Source organism: Drosophila miranda, chromosome XR, assembly GCF_003369915.1.
Source record: "Drosophila miranda strain MSH22 chromosome XR, D.miranda_PacBio2.1, whole genome shotgun sequence".
Lineage (NCBI taxonomy): Eukaryota > Metazoa > Arthropoda > Insecta > Diptera > Drosophilidae > Drosophila > Drosophila miranda.
The window spans coordinates 4,414,870-4,433,333 of record NC_046674.1 but is presented as its reverse complement, the minus strand read 5'-3'; the positions used below and the strand labels follow the sequence as shown (position 1 = coordinate 4,433,333).

General features: G+C 44.0%; 1 protein-coding gene across 3 annotated transcripts in view; it reads right to left on the bottom strand.

Annotated features, from left to right (window-relative positions):
* Window positions 1-18,464, bottom strand: part of LOC108153227 — a 43,493-nt gene that overhangs the window by 23,796 nt on the left and 1,233 nt on the right. For 2 of the 3 annotated variants that reach the window (XM_017283057.2, XM_017283058.2), the window contains exon 2: window positions 5,620-6,069. In XM_017283057.2, the coding sequence (XP_017138546.1) occupies window positions 5,620-6,069 (450 nt within the window). Of the gene's footprint in view, window positions 1-5,619; window positions 6,070-6,142; window positions 6,343-18,464 lie in introns of those variants that run through there. The other variant, XM_017283059.2, reaches the window with a different exon arrangement.

The following is an 18,464-nucleotide window of genomic DNA, read 5'->3' as shown; positions in this document are numbered from 1 at the left end:
GAAAAAGTGGAACGGTAGGGGAAAGAGCAAAAGGATTCCTGTCATGGGCTTGGGCTCTGATTTTTCCCGCACTGTTATTGCTGTAATATGAAACAATCTTTTTTCCTGTGCCGGGTTCTCTTTTTTTTCCGACTGTTTCAGTTTGAGTTTTGTGTACTCTCCTCTCCCCTGCACCTTTTTCCTCACTTTTTCGTCGTTTTTTATCTGTTTTGGGGTTTATTCTCGTTCTACGTGCATTTTGGCCGCATATTTTCCGGCTGCGTTGCCTGTCATTGCTTTGGTTCATTTCACATGCACCCATTTCTCCATTGTTTGTGCAGGGGAAAATTAAAAAAAACGAGCACGCAAACCCGTGCTCGCGGTGGAAAATGTGTTCGCGGACGGAATGGACAGAACGGAGTCTCCGCGGCCACCAATGGAATGGAATGCAAATTGTTCAGTCCGTTCTTGTTTTTCAACATTGCATGCATCGTGCCCAGGAGATAGCGTTATAGTTATGGTATTTACGCGGGGGATTTATAGAATGCCAATCCCCATTCCCATCCCGCCACCCCCCACTCGATGCCTGATGATTGAATGCCGGATTTTCGCCATCATCCTTTGAATTTTTTTCCAGGGATCAACTGGGTTTCGAAAGTACAGAAATTACATGGGTTTATAGAAATTTAAATTGAAATTTTTATCAAAATAATTAATGGAAACCGGATAAGTGATACGTGATACGGGCGTATATAAATAAAATAAAGATACAATTAAAAAGTATTCTTGGAGTTTTTTAAATTTACAAATCGTATAATTCCAGGTAGCTTTAAAGCCCGACCTATGTACCTGTTACCAAAGTAACAAAATCTCTGGCACGAAGCATTCCGTAAGCAACAATTAACTTTCTCTCCTTGCCAAATAATCCCTTGCTTTCTACTCTGCCTTGTCTTTCGCTCAGACACCAGAGGCTATTTAACCATTTGATAATTTAATTATTGCAGAATTTGATATTATTTGAATCCGGCTTATTGTCGATTAAATCAGAGACAGAACAGAACAGATTGTGTGTTTGGAAGCCAAAAAGCAATTCCATCAGTGGCCAAAAGGTCTCTTAGTGGCCCGGCTAGCAGACGTAAGCCGCTGAGCACTGGCTGAGTGCTTAGGGGGCATGCTACATTAGGCAAATATGTAAATAACTTTTAAGGAATTAAGCCCACGCACACGCAGACGAGACCCAAGGAGAGGGGCAGGGCAGGGCATAGACGTTTCTTGGGATCCTGTTCCTTTCCTGCTTATCAGCTGATGAACAAGGCCTACAATGCAATCACTTATACGCCATGTTGCACCACCGTTGGCCTGTGTCTGGGTCTGTTCCGACTACAAAATGGAACATGCAACAGGGGGAATGGCTAAACGGAAATGAATACGCCATGGCCCTGCACTGAGCGAAGATTTACAAGGCAGGAGATCCTTCGGCTGACTGAACAGCATGTTGCCCCTCTCGAGGAAGATTTGAGGGTTGAATAGGAGTCGAACCATGGGCCCCCCCATGAGGAATGGGATACCACTCAATATTCCTCTGTTTAATCGCCTCCCTTATAATCTTTCATTTCTCTCAGTGTTTTCCAGGTGGAAAACATTAATTACACACACACACACACGTTTGCACTGGGAGGCGCCAGAGGAACAGATGAGAGCAGGACTGGAGCAGACAGGTGTAGGGCAGGGCAGACCAGGTGTAGGGGAGTGCAGAGGACACCAGAACAGGAGCAGGACATGGCAGAACAGGAGCGGAACATAAGGCAGACCAGAAGGCAAGCCGCAAACGCGTCATTACCAAACGGGTACTTCCCCTGTTTCACAGGCGGATTGCCAGCAGTGGAGGGATGCCAGAAGACAGAGTAAATAATGGGGGGGGGGTATGCCACAGGGCAGTGAAAAAAGGGGAATTGGGAATCATTTCATTGCCTGCCACATGAACTGTGTGGGCCCCGACGTGGCGGCTCTTCACTGCATTTTATCTGCTCCAATTGCAGCGCAGTGGGAGGCAGACAGCGGGGGAGACACAGAGGGGCAGTGGATCAGGCACAGGCACAGGCACAGCCAGAGCGAGAGCCCTGAGCATATTTACTGTTACTCCGGCATTCAATGCAAGTGGGAATTACAAAAGGAGGGCGTGGCGTGGCATAGCGACGTTGCTGTTGTTTTTCCGTGTTGCTCCTGGAAGTGCCTGCCGCCTGGAAGGCGATTTAAAATATTCGCACCCGCATGGCCACAGAAAGGAATCCAGTGAGTGTTTGGGAGAAAGCAGAATGAAACGAAAGCTTATACGAAAACATCAGTAATATGCCCTTTTCGAATACCCCTTGCACAGAGAGGGTATTACGATTTTCAGCAGGTGTTTGGACGTTACATAAAATAAAGAGCAGTTCCTCAACTTGGATCTGTCTGTAAGGTGCAAATACGCTTTAGTCAGTGTTACACCGATCCAAGGAAAATAGCTATACAAAAAAAAACAAGGGATTTTATAAAAACTTAACTATTTCTCAGGATGAATGCCATTAAACTTTGCAAACTGCAGTTTCAGATGTTAATCCAGAGCTCTATGAAATTTGATCAAAATTGGGTGAATTTTTTCCATAGATAATAAAGAAAATATGTAAACAAACCCCGATCTTATGACTGCTCGGGTGAGAGCGGAGATCTATGTACAAACCCATTAACAAGTGTTAATAATAGCATACAAAATTGTACCTCAGACCTCATTGTTAGATCATATACAAGGCTTGGGATTAAAGAATAAATTTTGGTTCGAATTTGTCTATATCAAAGGGTATCAAACCCCTCGTGACCCAAAAGATGTCATATTTTTTCACCCCATCCTGTTGTGCAACGTCTGCTGATGCTCTTCTACCGCCTCTTCTTCAATCATCCTCTTCTGCGCCTCCGCCTTTCTTCCACCATCATCAATTTTGCCTGCGATTTCCCTGCCCGTACCGCCGCCCTCTTGGGCCATCGTAGCCACCGCCTGCTCGCTCCTGTTTCAGTAAGAATGGTAAACAATAATAGCAGACAACAATGAAGGACGATGGCCCAGAGGAGGATTACAGGACACTCACACACGGAGGGAGAGCGAGAGAGGCAGAACGAGGAGTGAGGAGAGAGAGGAAAAGCTAAAAGCTGAAGCATCGGACGAGTATGCGACTAAGTGTTTTGCAACGGAAATGCCGAGCTATCATGCAAAAAGCCACTGTCAGATTAACGAACCATGGCCAAAACAGACAGCAAGGTAGAGAGAGAGAGAAAGAGAGAGAGAGAGAGAGAGAGAGAGAGAGAGAGAGAAGAACGGAAGGCACAGAGAAGAGGACAACAACGTAGCTATTGCCAGAAGGTAAATGGCATCAGGAGAGATCCGCCAGTCAGCGCACGTGACGCAGCGACAGTCCATGACCAAGTGCTGATTTTTTATCAGAGCCAAGAATGCGGCACCAAGGGAGGAGGAGGAGACACAAAAAAATTGTGGAGCAAAATGCACGAAAACTGGCAAAAAGGTTATTGACATTGTTGTTGCTTTTCCGGCCAGCTGTCACTCTGTTTTTCTGTCATTGAGAGCCGACTTTTCGGATGGGGCAAATATTGGCTGAAAATCGAACAAAAAAAAAAGATTGGGCATTAAACTCGATGCCAAATTACTTTAAAATTGCAACAAAATATCATTTGGCAGGTCGAAAAATCCAAATAATACCATGTATGAAACTTCAATGTCGCCATTTTGAGCGGATATTGAATCGAAACCCTAAATATCTATAAGCATTTCGCGTATATCATGTATCCGAGTAGCCTTTTGCACTCGTCTATCCCCGAAAACCCTTCAAGAGCCAACACACACACATCACTCAGACGAAGACACACAGACACAGCCCGAAACCGCTTGAAGAGTATTGCATACTTGGAGGCGCCTCCTTCAGAAAATACTTGCAACAAAATGCTGCACAGAGAGTGGGGCGCAAAACAAAAGCAAAGTCAAGCGTAACGTAACAGAAAACTGCGCAACTTGTGAAGAGGTGGAAATGCTTTTTAAGTATTAATTTGCGCAAACACTCGACGCAACAGAAAAGCAACAAAAAACCAGAAAAAAGAGAAAACAAAAAAGCACAAAAGAGGGCGAAAAAAACAAGTTAATAAAGCGGCACTGCAAGTGCCCACCCATACGCCCCCCCCCCCCCCCTCGCCCAAGCACAACCGCTTTTCGCCACATTTTGTGCTGGCCGCCTGCTGGTCGGGAGGGACACTCTCCTCCTTTGGCCAATGCCTCACTAATTGTTCGGAACATGGCCCAAACACCTAGGACACCCGCAGGACACCTACGTTAAAAGGTTTCCCCCCCCCCCCAACCACCTACCCCTCTTGCCTGCCCTTCGCGAGCAGAACGCTCTTTTCCTCCTGCGTTTCATTGCATTTTCCACAGTCCTTCTGTCATCGTTTCTGCCAGTCTTTCGCTCATAGTTTGTCCCCCACACAATCCACCCTTCCCCCCCCACCCCTCTTTGGGTGGCTCTCTCAAGTGCATTTTAGCTGTTTTGCGTTAATTGAAAACTTTTTCGCCAAGCAGATATTCAGTATTTTTCACAGCATGGCAAAAACAAACTGAATTGGAAAAGTTTTCTAGTTTTCCACACTACCAAAACGAAGAGGACAGAGAGAGAGGGAGAGAGAGAGAAAGTTGTCCTAAGTAGAAGTGCAACTCCAGAGTTTTGTAACGCTTTGCCGCTTTTCATTTGCTTAGACTTTCCCCTCAGCTTAAAGTCCGCACCCGAAAACCCAAGACCCCCCTCTTAACGTCGTCTCGAGTTTGTTTGTGTTTCCTCTCAGAACTTGGTGGCCAATTAGTGGGCAGGAGGGGGATTGGGTGGAAACTATAGATGCGGCCTTAACTGGCGAAAGGCAGATGGTACTCCGGTACTTCTGGCTAAATCGGAAATCCACTTTAAGCTCTTTTCGGGGGTTGCTTTCGAGCGAAATTGTCAAAGAATGAGCTCGGGTCCAAGGTGTTTTTGTTTGGAGAAACACGAAATCCCTGATGGCCATTACGTAGCCCCAAAGACACCACAGGAAGTCCAGAAATTGGCATAAACTCGCCTTAAACTTGCACAATAATGCGCTCAGGGAAGTACCAGAGAACTAATAGTATAGGGAAAATATTTGTATGCTTTGTTTCGGGGGAAATACTAAGAAGAATAGAGCACTCTATATGGTCTATAACCCCTTGGATTGGAATAGAGAGCTGCTCTGGGCTTCAGCTTCGTTTATCTTAAGTTTTCTAGCAATCTGAATACCCCAATATTTACCAAGAACAGCAAGTAATTCTTTTTTGATGGCACTGCTAAATGAATCCATACAAAAGCGTGAGTTTTGTTGAAGTTTAAGCCTTCCTTGTCATGCCTTAAGCTCTCGTTGGAATTCCGATTGCCTTTTTGTGTACAAATATTCAAATTAGATAGATTTTTCTAGGGAATATAGTTGAGGGCAGCCTAGAGGTCCCTCTGCTAAAGTGTGGCCCTGGATTGCTTGGTCCCCTCAATTTGTGTATTAAATGTTAATCTTAAATCTGAAATATTAATTGGATATGCTACTCACGATTTCCCTCTGCAGCTTGGCAATGTTGAAGTTGGCCTGGGCCAGCCGCACGCTCAGTGTGGCCACATCGCTCGTCAGCTGGGCCCGTTCGCTGGCGTTCCTGTCGACCAGCTTCAGCATCTTGTCCTCGAGACTCTGATTGACCTTCTGGACGCGCTTGTGCGACTCGTAGAGGCGATCGTACTTGTCCTGCCACGCTATCACGCTGTCCTCGAGCTCCACCTGGCGTTCCGTCTCGCGCAGGCACGCGGATTCCAGGGCGTAAAGCTGTGACTGTTTCTCGATTAATGCCTGTTGCAGTTGTTCAATTTCCTGCGCGGCTGTTGTGGGTGAGCCGGATAATGCCACTGCCGTGGCGGTGGCGGTGGCGGTGATGGGAGGCGTGGATGCCACCACCGATGATGCTGTGGATGCTTCTGCTGCTGCTGCTGCTGTTGCCGCTGTGGCAGCCTGCAGAGAAAGAGGCACACACACACACACAAAATTAAATTATGAGCAGAAAATATTTTGTAATTAATTTTACTTCCGTCCGACGAGTGGCTGGCGTTGAGTGGGGTTCTGTGTGGCACTTTTGTGTGGGTGCGTTCCACGCATATACCAGATGGTCGGACGGACGATGGACAGACGACTGGACGACTCGACGACGCAAAGTGTCACACAGTTTCGGCTGTGGCTGTGGCTCTGGCTGTGGCTGTGGCTGTGGCTGGGCTGCTGCAAAAACGCTACTGAAAGCACGCCCTGCCTGGGGGGAGCATCAGCGTCAGCATCAGCATTGTACGTGTATTACAAGCGGATGGATCTCTTTCTACCTCTCGCTCTTTCCTCCTGGGCTGTGCCATCCATCGGTTTTTCGTTTGGGTTTTATTTTAAATAACATTTCAAAAAGCTTTGAGCTGTGGGAGCGGTGCGGAGCGGCGTGGAGCTCGGAGCATTTCATGTCATAAAAATGCACGTCATGCCCATAAATTTGTGGGCCTTAGCGGGGGAGTGGGCAGTGGGGGGAGGCAATACGTGTACTGTGTGTCCAACCCGTACACAGCAGCATCTGCCAGCAGATAAGACAATGCGTTCCGCCAGAGCGAAGCGTGCAATGCCCTAACATGTTCATTGGGAGATAGGCATGGATTGGAGAGAGCGGGAAGGGTGCCTGGGGAAGAGAGCGTTGAAGGGGCTGTGCCTGTTCGATACTCCCTGCAGTTGTCGGGGAAGCGTGCATTGGGATCTAGGGCTTGCTTTCTGTCAGCAACTGATAAGCGGCGGCTGTAAACGCTGTACACGCAGAAGAGACAGCCAAAGCAGAGCCATATGGAGCGTAAGAGAGAGATAGATCACCGAGGGGCCATATAGAGCGGCAGAGGGCGAGAGATTAGAGCCAAAGAGAGCTGGCATCGGAGAGAGGGAGAGCTTCAAAGTCATTCTTATCAATGCCAAAGCGAGACTAAAACTATTTTTGATGCTTCGAAACTACACTAGATTTCATTAAAGCCCGAAGCAAACAAACAAATCTCTCATCCTGCCAAGGCTTGAAAGCCTTGTCATGTGATACGCAGCACCAGCTGCCCCAGGTCATCCATAATGGTCTGAGCTCCGGAGCTATCAATATCAATACTCATCCATCTCCGGACACACCGGATCTGGCAGAACTTCCTTGGGAGCCAAGAATCCTTGCCACAGCCGCAGGCGGGGGACGTCTGGCGAGACGCAGATGTCGTGGCTCAAAATCAAAGTGCAAACTACATTCTCAAACAACTAATTGGATTAACTTGGCTAAAAAAGACGGGGGACGGGGGACGGGGAACAGAGTGCAAGCCAGAATGTCGCCAGTGTGGAAACTTTATCTTTGGTTACTCCGTCAACTCCCACCCCCCATCACCCCCCGTCCCCGCGCATCGCATATGAGCTTTCCTTTCGTCACATGCTCCCCCTCTCCGGCTGCGCCTCAAACCTAAAAACTGCAAAATGTACAGAAAATTTAATTAAAAAAGGATTTTCGGGCTGGAAAGTTACTTGGCTTCTTCGCTGACTTGGCCTCTTTCGAGGCGGCTCTTCCTTCTTTTTTTTTTTTTTTGCTGGGCTTTAACGGGTTCGTCTTTTCCACAAAGAAAATCATTTTTCTTCTCCCACGCACACAAACACACACACATATCCCTCTCGCTCTCTCTTTTTCTGTCTGCTTTTCTTTGCCATTTTGTGCTAACGCATAAGAAAATTCAATTTATAGTTTGTTTGAGTGTAAGTGTGTGTGTGTGTGTGGGGGGGGGGGCGTGGCAAATTGCCAAAGACAGACAATGCTATTAATTAATTTAGAAACCATTTTCCGAGCGGAAGAAGGCGGCAACAATTAAAACGGAACCAGTTAAAGTGTCCATGGCAGAGGGGGTTGGCGAGCGGGCGGGGGGGGGACGGTGTGAGAGTCCTGCTGGTGGTGTGGCCTTCCAAAAGTTTGCCCCCAGAGTTTATGTGTATGATATGTGGGAAAATGTTTTGGGGGAAAACATGCTGTGCCATTTTTGGAAAGTTATGTATTTTCCCTGCCCTCCCCTCTGGCCCCTCTATCCCCTCTAGCCGTATTATTTGTTTTTGATTTTGGTTTTCGTTTCGGTTTTGGGTTATTAAAACCATTTTCGTGTGTGGCCTGCCTCATGTTTTATGTTTTATGTTTTTCCAACATTTTTTGTCATCGTTCATGTTTGTTGTTGTTTTTTTTTTGTTTTTGTTGTGCATGTTTTTCAAATAATTAATTAAATGCTTGCTGCCTTTTTCTGATCAAACACAAATGATTTAACATCCTGATGGATGGTGTACACTTGTCGTTTTGTTGTTCTTGTTGTTGTAGTTGTTATTGTTGAATCTTTTAAATTGTTGTTATTAAAAGGGATTACGCCATAAATTGAATAATAAATGCAGCCGGGTGTCGTTTTTTTTTTTGTATTAGAATCATTTGATAAAAGAGTAAATATCAGCGATGTGGTGGGGCTTGCTTTATTTATGGGACTATTGTAGAAAGTCCTTAACTTAAAACCGGTCAAAATGGGTATTTTTAACCACAAATTTCAGATCACTATTTCTATATAATTTCATATGATTTTTACCCACTTTATCTCTGAAAACCCAATCTAATATTTGAATCTATTCAAATAAAGTTCATATTTTAACTAAATATTATCCTTCATAAACCCTAAGATCTATACTTTTCTTCTTCAAAGTTTTTTTATTTCATTTTCTCTATATTTTTTTCTATTAGCTCTACACTGAGAAAAAAGGACATAGTGTAAAGAAACACACTCATATTTAAAAATAAATATTCGGTTTTTATATGAAAAAATAAGTATGCGAATTTAATAGAATTCACTTTGAATTAAATATGTATGTAAATGTATTCCAACATTTTTTAAAATTATTTTTTCATAAATTATTTTCAATCACATTATTAAATTTTATTAAATTTGTGGGAATTTTAGGAATTTATTTTAATTATGAAATATATGCATTTTAAATTTTTATATATTTAAAAATTTATTTTTCATACGTTTCATATTTAATCAAAATATAAAACACTTTAAAATTAATATATTTTATAAAATTTGTAGGAATTGTTGGAGTTTATTCTAAATATCAAATATATGCATTTCAAAGTTTTTTATATTTAGAAAATTGTTTTTAATACGTTCCATATTTAATCTCAATATAAAACATTTTCAAATGAATATATTGTATAAAAATATTAAATTGCACTTGTAGAAAATATATTTATTTTAAATATAATTTATATTTATTTTAAAGTGTTTTATATTTAAAAAAGTATTTTTAATACCTTTCATATTTAATCTAAATATAAAATACTTTAAAATGAATATATTAAATTACATTTGTAGGAAATATATAATTAAATTTTTAAATATATTTATTTAAAATATAATATATATTTAGTTTAAAGTGTTTTATATTTAAAAACGTATTTTTAATACGTTCCATATTTAATTTAAGTTCAAAACACTTTGAAATAAATAAATTGTAGGAAATATATTTTTTTTAAATATAAAATATATTTATTTTAGATATGAAATATATTTGGATGAAATATTATCACCAGAATGTCAATATGTAAATGAAAACACTTTATTTGAATTTCTGTTCTATTTCTATTACATTTTGTTGTCATTTATTATTTTTTAATTGAATTTATGTTTACAGATGCGGAGACCAGGGCTCCTTTACAAAAACTTGAGCAAACTTTCAAAATATTAATTGAGTCATGAGGTGCTAAACTTGTCTTTTCCTTAGACACATCATCCTTCAGCCTCCAGTCTTTCCCTGCCACATGACCAAATACCTCCAAAATAACCTTAAACTCACAACTTCTTTTACCAGGTTAAAGACTTCAGCCCACGCACACATAACCACTTAAAGGAGCTGTTTTCTGTAGAGCTTTTGTTTTCCGTCAATGCCCTCTTCAAGCCTTTTCAGCTGCTCATTTTTCTTGGTTAAGGAAAACTTCAGACTTCAGGTTTCAGACTTCAGACTGGGGAAAACCCTGGCCAGTGCATGACTTTCCGAAACCGTTTTCTAATTGTCATCCTCTTCTTCGTCGTATTGGCGGAGAGACAGGAAAGTAATGAGTGGTGCTTGTGGGGCACAGAAAGAGTGGGCGGAATGGAGTTGTCATTATTTATTATGTTGCTCAAGTCTTTCATTAGTACAGTGGCATTTTTCTGTCCTTCTTCATTTGTTGCCGAAACGGAGTGAATGAGCAGCGAAACGAGCAAGAATTCGGTTATCAACCTCATTGAGGATGTTGTCGCATTCCTTTTCCGCTTATTTACAGTTATTTGGCTGCTCATTTTGCACACCCTCCTGCCACACCCCTGCAGGACCATCAAAGGATTAAAAACGCGAAGCGGAAGTGGCGGAGGCGGCGTCTGTGAGGCGCCATGAATATCAGTGTAATTCCCATCATTACGATGTATGGCGTTTTCGGGGACCTTTTCCTTGCCTTTCTGCCTGATTGACCTTGGCTCCCAGCTGTGCTCGGGTTCAGCCTCAATTCAGGGGATAATTACAGATCAGACTCCGCCTTCCGCCTTCCGCCTTCCGCCTGCCGCCCCCACCCCTGGACAACCCACAATCCCCAATCCCAGTCCCAAGTGGTTTATTTTTTTTGTTGGTGTGTTTTTTCAGTAACCAAAAACCCGCGTAACTTTCTTCAATCGATAAGCAAATGCGGTAAACATCCATGGATATCCCTCAGCGAGTGCTTGTCGAGGGAAGACACTTCTGTAAACAATATTTTTTGTGGTGGTGCGGGGCATACGGCCAGTGATGAATGGGATGGAAGGTCAATTGGTGTGACCCCAGCAGCGGTGTGGTGCGGCCCCTCCCTCCTGATTCACCAAGGCATCGCTGACATTTAACGCACAACGACGCGAGCCTGTCAATGCCAATGTCCTGGATGGCAGGGAGCAGGGAGCACGGAGCACGGAGCTTTTGGGGGGCACAGTGACGGAATGTTTATGCGAATGCTTGGGCACAATAACATACGTGACGTGCCACTGTCTGTGGCCCTATCCATGGCTCTGGCTCCTCCTATGTGTGCTCGTGGCCCCATCTAAGGTCCTGGCTCTTCCCTATTCATGTGTGCTGCTTAAGCGGCGGAAGCAACTGACAGCTGAAGGAATGGAAACAAGAGAGAGAGCCTGGGCTCTGGCGAAATCCCTCAGCTGGAAAAATGCCTTCAACTTCAGTTGCCGTGACAGTTGTCTCCTTCTCCTTCTCCTTCTCCGTCTCCGTCTCTGACTGCTACGTTACGTCAAACTTGTCCTCATATTTTTCACTCAACTAAAAGTTCTCGATGACTTTTCGCAATGCGATGACGGATGGTTGGGTGCGGGTGCGGGTGTGGGTGTAATAAGGATAATGGTTGAAAGCTGGTTAAATATCTATAGCATTCGATGTGAGAGAAAGGCTGTCCTGCCTGGGGTTTAATTACAAGTGTTGAAAGAAAAGAAATGTCCAGGATGGCCAGGAAAGGGACATTAAGTACTTCCTTCTGGCGGCTAAAGTTGCAATTAATTATTTGCTGCTAATTTGTGGCCTCAAGTGGATTAAATTAAAGCGTGATCGAATCAATTTTAATTAGGTTATTAGCTGGCAAAGGACAAAAGGCATATGTATGGCAATATTCTTCAGCTTTTCAACTCGGGCCCGTCCCCTTAGGACCTTCAAAAGACAAATATTCCACAATAATCTCTGGCTAAACTTTAGTACCACTGTGCATTATCTTTATCCCCACAGCAGTGGTCAATCCCCCCCCCCCCCCCCCCCCCCCCCCCCCCCCCCCCTTCTGCTGTGTTCTCCGTGCTCCGTGCCTGTGCCTCTGTTTGGGTACATATTTTCCGAGTGACACATTATGTTAATACATTCTACAGTTTAATGCGGGCAAATATTGAGCTGCACACACACACACACACTGTAACACAGATGAAATTTATGTATATTTTGATGACATTTTGAACGCATAGCGCACAAAATGTCAAATACATAAAAATGAAAAGCCAACCAAATGGAGAATGGAGAAATCATTTCCCACCAAAATACACGCACATTTCAGAACCCAATCGAACCCTTCCCTTGCACCCCTTCTGGGGGGAGAAATATATATCGAATAACACGAAAGCGGAAATCGATGACGGCCATTTTGCTGTAAATTGAGGCATTTTTCCCGAAAGCTTTTGTAATTGTGCGACTGAAAAGATGAGGGATCTATAGGGAGGGACACGATGGTCCCAAGGGCGGCGGCGGCGGCGGCAGCGGCAGCGGCGGCGGCGGTGGCGGTGGTGGGGACTATATATCTCTATGGGATATCTCTGTTCTCTGCTTGCGACACATTCGCTTTTGCTATTTTTAGACGCGATTTTCATTTAATTTGCTGCCCATGGCTGCATAACTAAAAATGGCTGAAACCCGGTAGCCGGATGTATACCGCAGAAGGAGAGGAATGGAGTGGAGTGGAGTGGAGTGAAGTGGAGTGGAGTGGAGTGTAGTGGAGGGGCCAACAGTCTGTTAGGGGAGCAGCCGAGTGGTACCCCATGTCGGTTGCCGGTTTATGTTTTTCAATTACGGCGACCGCAAAATTTGCAATTTAGATAGCAATTTTTAGGTGAAATTTTGCGCTGTACTGCCAGTAATCGTAAGGTCTCAGGGTATACTGCAACAGGGGCATCTTGGCGCATTATCTGCCAGGTATAGGGTGTGGCCTAGTCGATAGTTCGATGGGCAAGCCCGGGCCTCTATTATAGTACCATCATCATCGCCGAACAGGGAACGTATTCTGTGCAATTTGGCAAATTGTGCGGCACAAAATGGTGGAGGCAGAAAGGGAAGGCCGCCTGCCACAAAGTGGGGCAGACGAGAGGTTGAGCCACACACACACACACACACATCCGCCTGTCATACGTGCATATCCCATATATAATCCTAATTCCAATTTCTAGTCAATTACGCAAATTCGAAACCCAAATTTATTTTTTTATTTTATTTTATTATTATTTTTTTTTTTTTTTTTGGGTGAAAATTGATTGGAGGCACATTTTTGGGAAAATTAAAATTTCGAAAAATCTTGTTAGAGTAAATAAATTATGCAAAAATGGAATAGCGATGATATTTAATCCCAAAAAGTGGGGGGAAATTCTCTAATCATTTTAATTGAAATTTAAATTATTTGCGAGCCAAATTGTGGAAGGTCGGGGGGTGGCTGTAGCCCCTCTATCTCTGTGGAATTATTTGTCTTTCAGTCTTTCAGTTGCTTCCGGCTCATGTGCGCCCGCGCTGCATGCCACCATTATCGCTGGCTCTGTGTGTGTGTTCAGAGACTTGGAAAATCCGTGTGCAATGTCAGCTTTGAGTTGTGCCACTGAATGCAGTCCTCAGAAGAGAGAGAGTGAGAGGGAGGAGTGAGGCAGGAAGGAAGAGGCACTATGACTATTTATGTGAGTGCAACGTGGCGTATGATTAATGTTAAAAACAGCCGGAAAACCAAGAGGGAATATCCCATGTACAGCGAGAAAGAGCAATGCAAGGACGAAACATGACTGTGGAGCGCAACATACATTGGCTGAAAGACCAATGCGACTGCATGTTGCAAGATAGTATGCGAACTAGAACGAACCGTAGTCAAAGCCAATCCCAGGCAAGTGCCAAGCGGAATCGATTAAAAAACAAAACGTTGATTGAATTTGCCAACGCCAGAAACCCCCCAACCCCCCCCTACCCCTCATCCATAGCCATAGACGACATACATATGTGGGGTATACGAATGCAAGTCCAAAGACAATGAAAGAGTAGTCCTGGCTGTGGCTGTGGCAGTGGCTGTGGCAATAATAACAATCAAAACCCCCGAAGCCAGCGATGCCGCCCCGATGCCAATTTCCTTTGGCTACTGCTGCTGCTCGTATTTTTTGCGGCTCTTTGGGCTTCGCCGATGGCAAAGCCAAAAAGGGAAATAAGCAATTTCAGCAAATAAATCGTAAAAAGTAAAAGTAATAAAATCACGAAAATGAGAAAAGAACTCACGCACACACACACACACACACACATGAGAAGCAGGAGGTAAAGATAGAGACAGAGAGAGTGAGAAGGAGAAGGAGAGAAGAAAATGATGAGAAAATGAAAATATTTGCAGCTATCAAAAACAGACAGCAAACGCAATCGAAGTTCACTGAAATCCGAGAAGCACTGCGAAAGAGGGAGCAGGTGAGTGGGGGGAGGGGGTGGCAGGGAGCATGAGATAACAGTTAATGTGGTGCCAATTGTGGTGCCAACAGTGGGGCGCAGGGCAGAGGCCCTGATTAAGAAAACACGCAAACAAAAGGGCGGGAACACACACATTAAGGATTTAATGAATAAAAGATGAAGCTAACTTACTTTTCCTCATGGAAGTTATGAAAATATTGATTCGATACGGGATGGAATATTTCAAGATATTTCTTTGGTTTGGTAGATCTTTAAGCAAAGATTATACCACATTTGAGCATTCCATATTATAGAAATATTCATAATTTTGTGATTACAAAACTACTCTAAGAAACCTTTAATTACTATATCCTTGGACCCTTAAGAGTAGCCTTAAACCCCGCCACTTCTTCATCTTAAAGCCTCGCCCAGGACTGTGTATTTTGTTATTGAATTCGGGGGACCGACTCGGCTGCCCAATGGATTGACGAGTGGCGCGATCGGAGAGGAGCCATAGAACCCATGTCAAGGGCCAGCTTTTTGGTGCCTCATGCAAGATCTTGGCAAAAAATTACCCTGCCAGAAATGCTGTAAGAATCTATGGAAATATGTTATCTTTCCTTCATAGATGATTAGTCCAAGATCTCTATCTGTGTGCCCCTGAGAGATACTATTCAAAGAAAGGAACACTCGAAGCCATTCAGCACTCTTCCAATCAATCGTTCGTTGCATTCTCTGTTCCCAAATAATTGATTTCTTCGTTAGGCAAAGATCTCTCCTGCACGGATTAGTGCGCCAATCTATTCCCGAAAGAAGAATGCTAATCATTGGGGGAAAGCAAAGGCAAAGCCAAACACAAAATGAAAATCCGAAAGGGAATTCAACAGAATGAAGAATGGTAGAATGGAAGAATGGTAGAATGGCAGAATGGCAGAATGGCAGAATGGCAGAATGGAGTCATATGAAGTCATACACTTGGAACTTTTCCATCATCTCTCACTCTCTCGCTTTGTCTCTCTCTCAGACAGATAAAGGAAAACCTCTCTGCCACACACACACACACACAGATGTATAGTTTTTGTCTATAAGAAAAAGGAAATGAGCAAGACATTGAGTCACCTCAAATGAAATTCGGGGAGGAATGTGGGGGGGTGGCGTGTGGCAGTGGCAGTGCCACCAATGGGGGAGCAAGTGTGGAAAAGCAATCAAAATACGAACCAGAGACAAAGGAGAAGATAAATAGAGGCAGACAAGCAAAATATTGCCTTTTGTGGCAAAGCAACAAGGCGAACGGTAGGCGGACCGTGGACTGTGCCACAAAGCGAGCGGGGGGCGAGGGGCTGAGAGAGTGTGCGGCACAGGCAGGCAGCGTGTGGAGCAGGTGTTTTTGGTTTTGGGCGGATTTTGCCTTCTTCTTTTTATGGATGCAACAATAAATTAAATCAAAACGACTAAATTTGACCTTGAACATGTGCTACAGGGGGCATGGGGGCATGGGGGCATGGGGGCATGGGGCAGAATGATCACATCAAGGATGCACATGGAAGGGCAAGCAATTTTATGGCCCTGCCACATGCTGCATGCCCCCGTACACACACAGACACACAGTCCATTGGCGGTCAGTGGCAGGGCCATGAACCCTGCAGCTGTATATGTGTCCCCCGCACACTCCACACTCCACCCTCCCCCTGCCCCTCCCCCATTTCGCTCCGTCTCGTTCGCTGTGGATGTCCTGGACCTTTGGGGCAATTTCCTTGCCACATTCGTGTGCATCATGCAACTGTTTCTGCAGCTGTATATGTGAGCAAATAAGCATAACGAGCAGCCGTATCCTTGGGGATTCACCGTACATATATGCTGATGGGGCTGCTCCATGCCAAATGCCCCATGCTCCCCCCTCTTTGTTGCTCCCTCTCTGGCACATTACGCATACGCCGTGTGACTCACCAAGGAAAACTCTTTTGTTGCACCGCCAAATTGAAATATTATGCATGGGGCAGCATTAAAAAATATGAAAGGAAAGTGGAAAGTGGAAACGGAAACCGAAACCGAAACTGAAACGATATACATATACCCCTTTGCAAGATACGAACAAATACAGGATCAAAGATACGAGTACGAGTATGACCAATTTCCGAACAGAAGAAACAGCACAAAGGAAATAAAATTACACTTGAAATATGTATAGCCTGGAGGCATGGCGGAGGAGACATAGAGAAATACGTGTATGTTCTTGGAATCCTAAGCAAATGCGGCAGGATCCTCCGATTGATGGGATCAACATTAGATAGAAAACTTTTTGAAATACAAAAATCGTATAAAAGTATTTTAAGGAGATCTTCAGATTCTTTATCTTAAGCTTTATCCAAGTCCTTAAAAGGTAATTCTTACGGATATTCCTAGAAGAAACAAATTCCAGCTGTTCGAATACTTTTGGGAATTTTTTTTGGATTTCTTCAAACATTTTTAGTCGAAAAGTAGCAACCAATAGAATCTATCTATCGTAGATCTTAGTTCTATATATTTACGACATATATCTAGACATACTCTGCTTCCATAATCCTCCTCGTTCTTTCTTTTATATTGAAACTCTACTTTAAAGACAGACACCTCAGCTTCCATCTAATATCCATTTATCTCTGTTAGGTCCTTGCTGCTTCATGCGGTAGTGGTCCAACGAATAAAGTAGGGAGAGAGAAAAGGCAACATAACAACAAGGATTCCTTCCAGTGGATGCCGGAGAATGCAGATCCTGTAAACTAGAATGAAGAGAGGGCCATTGTACACACGGAGGTCACAAACGACCTGGCTGTCCTTCCCCTCCCTTTTGGCTCTGACTTTTGTTTTGGCAAACGGCATGAAACGAGCTTCCCTTTTGCCATCTCTCTATCCCTCTCTCTCTCCCTCTCTGGCTGTCTCTGTGTGTTGCCGGTTGGGGGCAGCATCATTAACATTATGTAAGCAGGAGCAACGGCAACAACCGGCGACACTGACGGCAGCAGCAACAGACGTTAAAGGCTCTCCATTCTCCATTCTCCTTTCGCCTTTCGCCCTTTGCCTCACCTGCCACACTCTCTTTCACTCTCCTCTCTGCCGCTCTGGGCATGGGGCAGGTATGCCCGAAGTTGTAATTTATGCTCTGACAAAATGGCGCACAAAAAAACCTCGAGCAAATGGGTGGCACAAGGGAGGCGAAAGCCTCTCACGTAATGCCCCAACTATGGGGGTTAGAAAAGGGTGGCCGCATAGTTGGCCTATGTGTTGCACTTGACGGGGCAGCCACTTCTACATACATATGTATATGTATATGTATATGTGTTTATGTTATGGCTTATGTTTATCTGGCTTATATACAGCAGGCGTTTGGCCTTTGCGGTGGCATCAACTAAAGCTTCAACAAAATCTTTCATTTGAAGTTCAGCTGGAATTTAAAAGTGCTAATGCGGTATGATCAGAGATGGTAGTAGTATCATCAGACCAGCGCAGAGACCGATTCCCTTAAAACTTTCTTCCATATTCAGAGAGTATTCCATTTGTATATACTCTTAAATGTGGCTTACAGATTTACAGATATACAGCTTGAATGGCTTGGCCATAAAACGAGACAAAACCCTGCAGAAATGTTTATCTTCTTGCCACCACAATTCCAAAAACCTGAACAATGCCAAAGATATCTGTATATCTGTACGTGTATGTATCTGGATGGGCATGGATGCCCGTGTGGCTAGGTGAAAAACTTTTGAGCAAACTGCATAAACGAAACTTCTTATAAAGTCTATAAAACGTAATGACTCGCGCTACACGCGCGCATCTCCCGACAAAGTATGCAACAAAAAGTTCCAGTGACTTTGACAGCGCGACAAGGGAGACCGACAGCAGACTGGCACGGCACTGAGCGTATTACTATACGGAAATTCCTGCAGGTAAAAAAACTCAACTCCCCCAGCGGTGGGGCTTTGATTAAAGGCAAGACTTTGGCAAGAGTTCCGAAGGCTATTGGTTAAGTTTAAGCATTGAAGTCCGTGTGGAGTTCAAGGTTTGCCAAGTGAATCCCTTACGCGCCTATAGCTGGAAGGGATTAAAGCCTAACAATGATTTGGGTCCATAAACAAATAAAA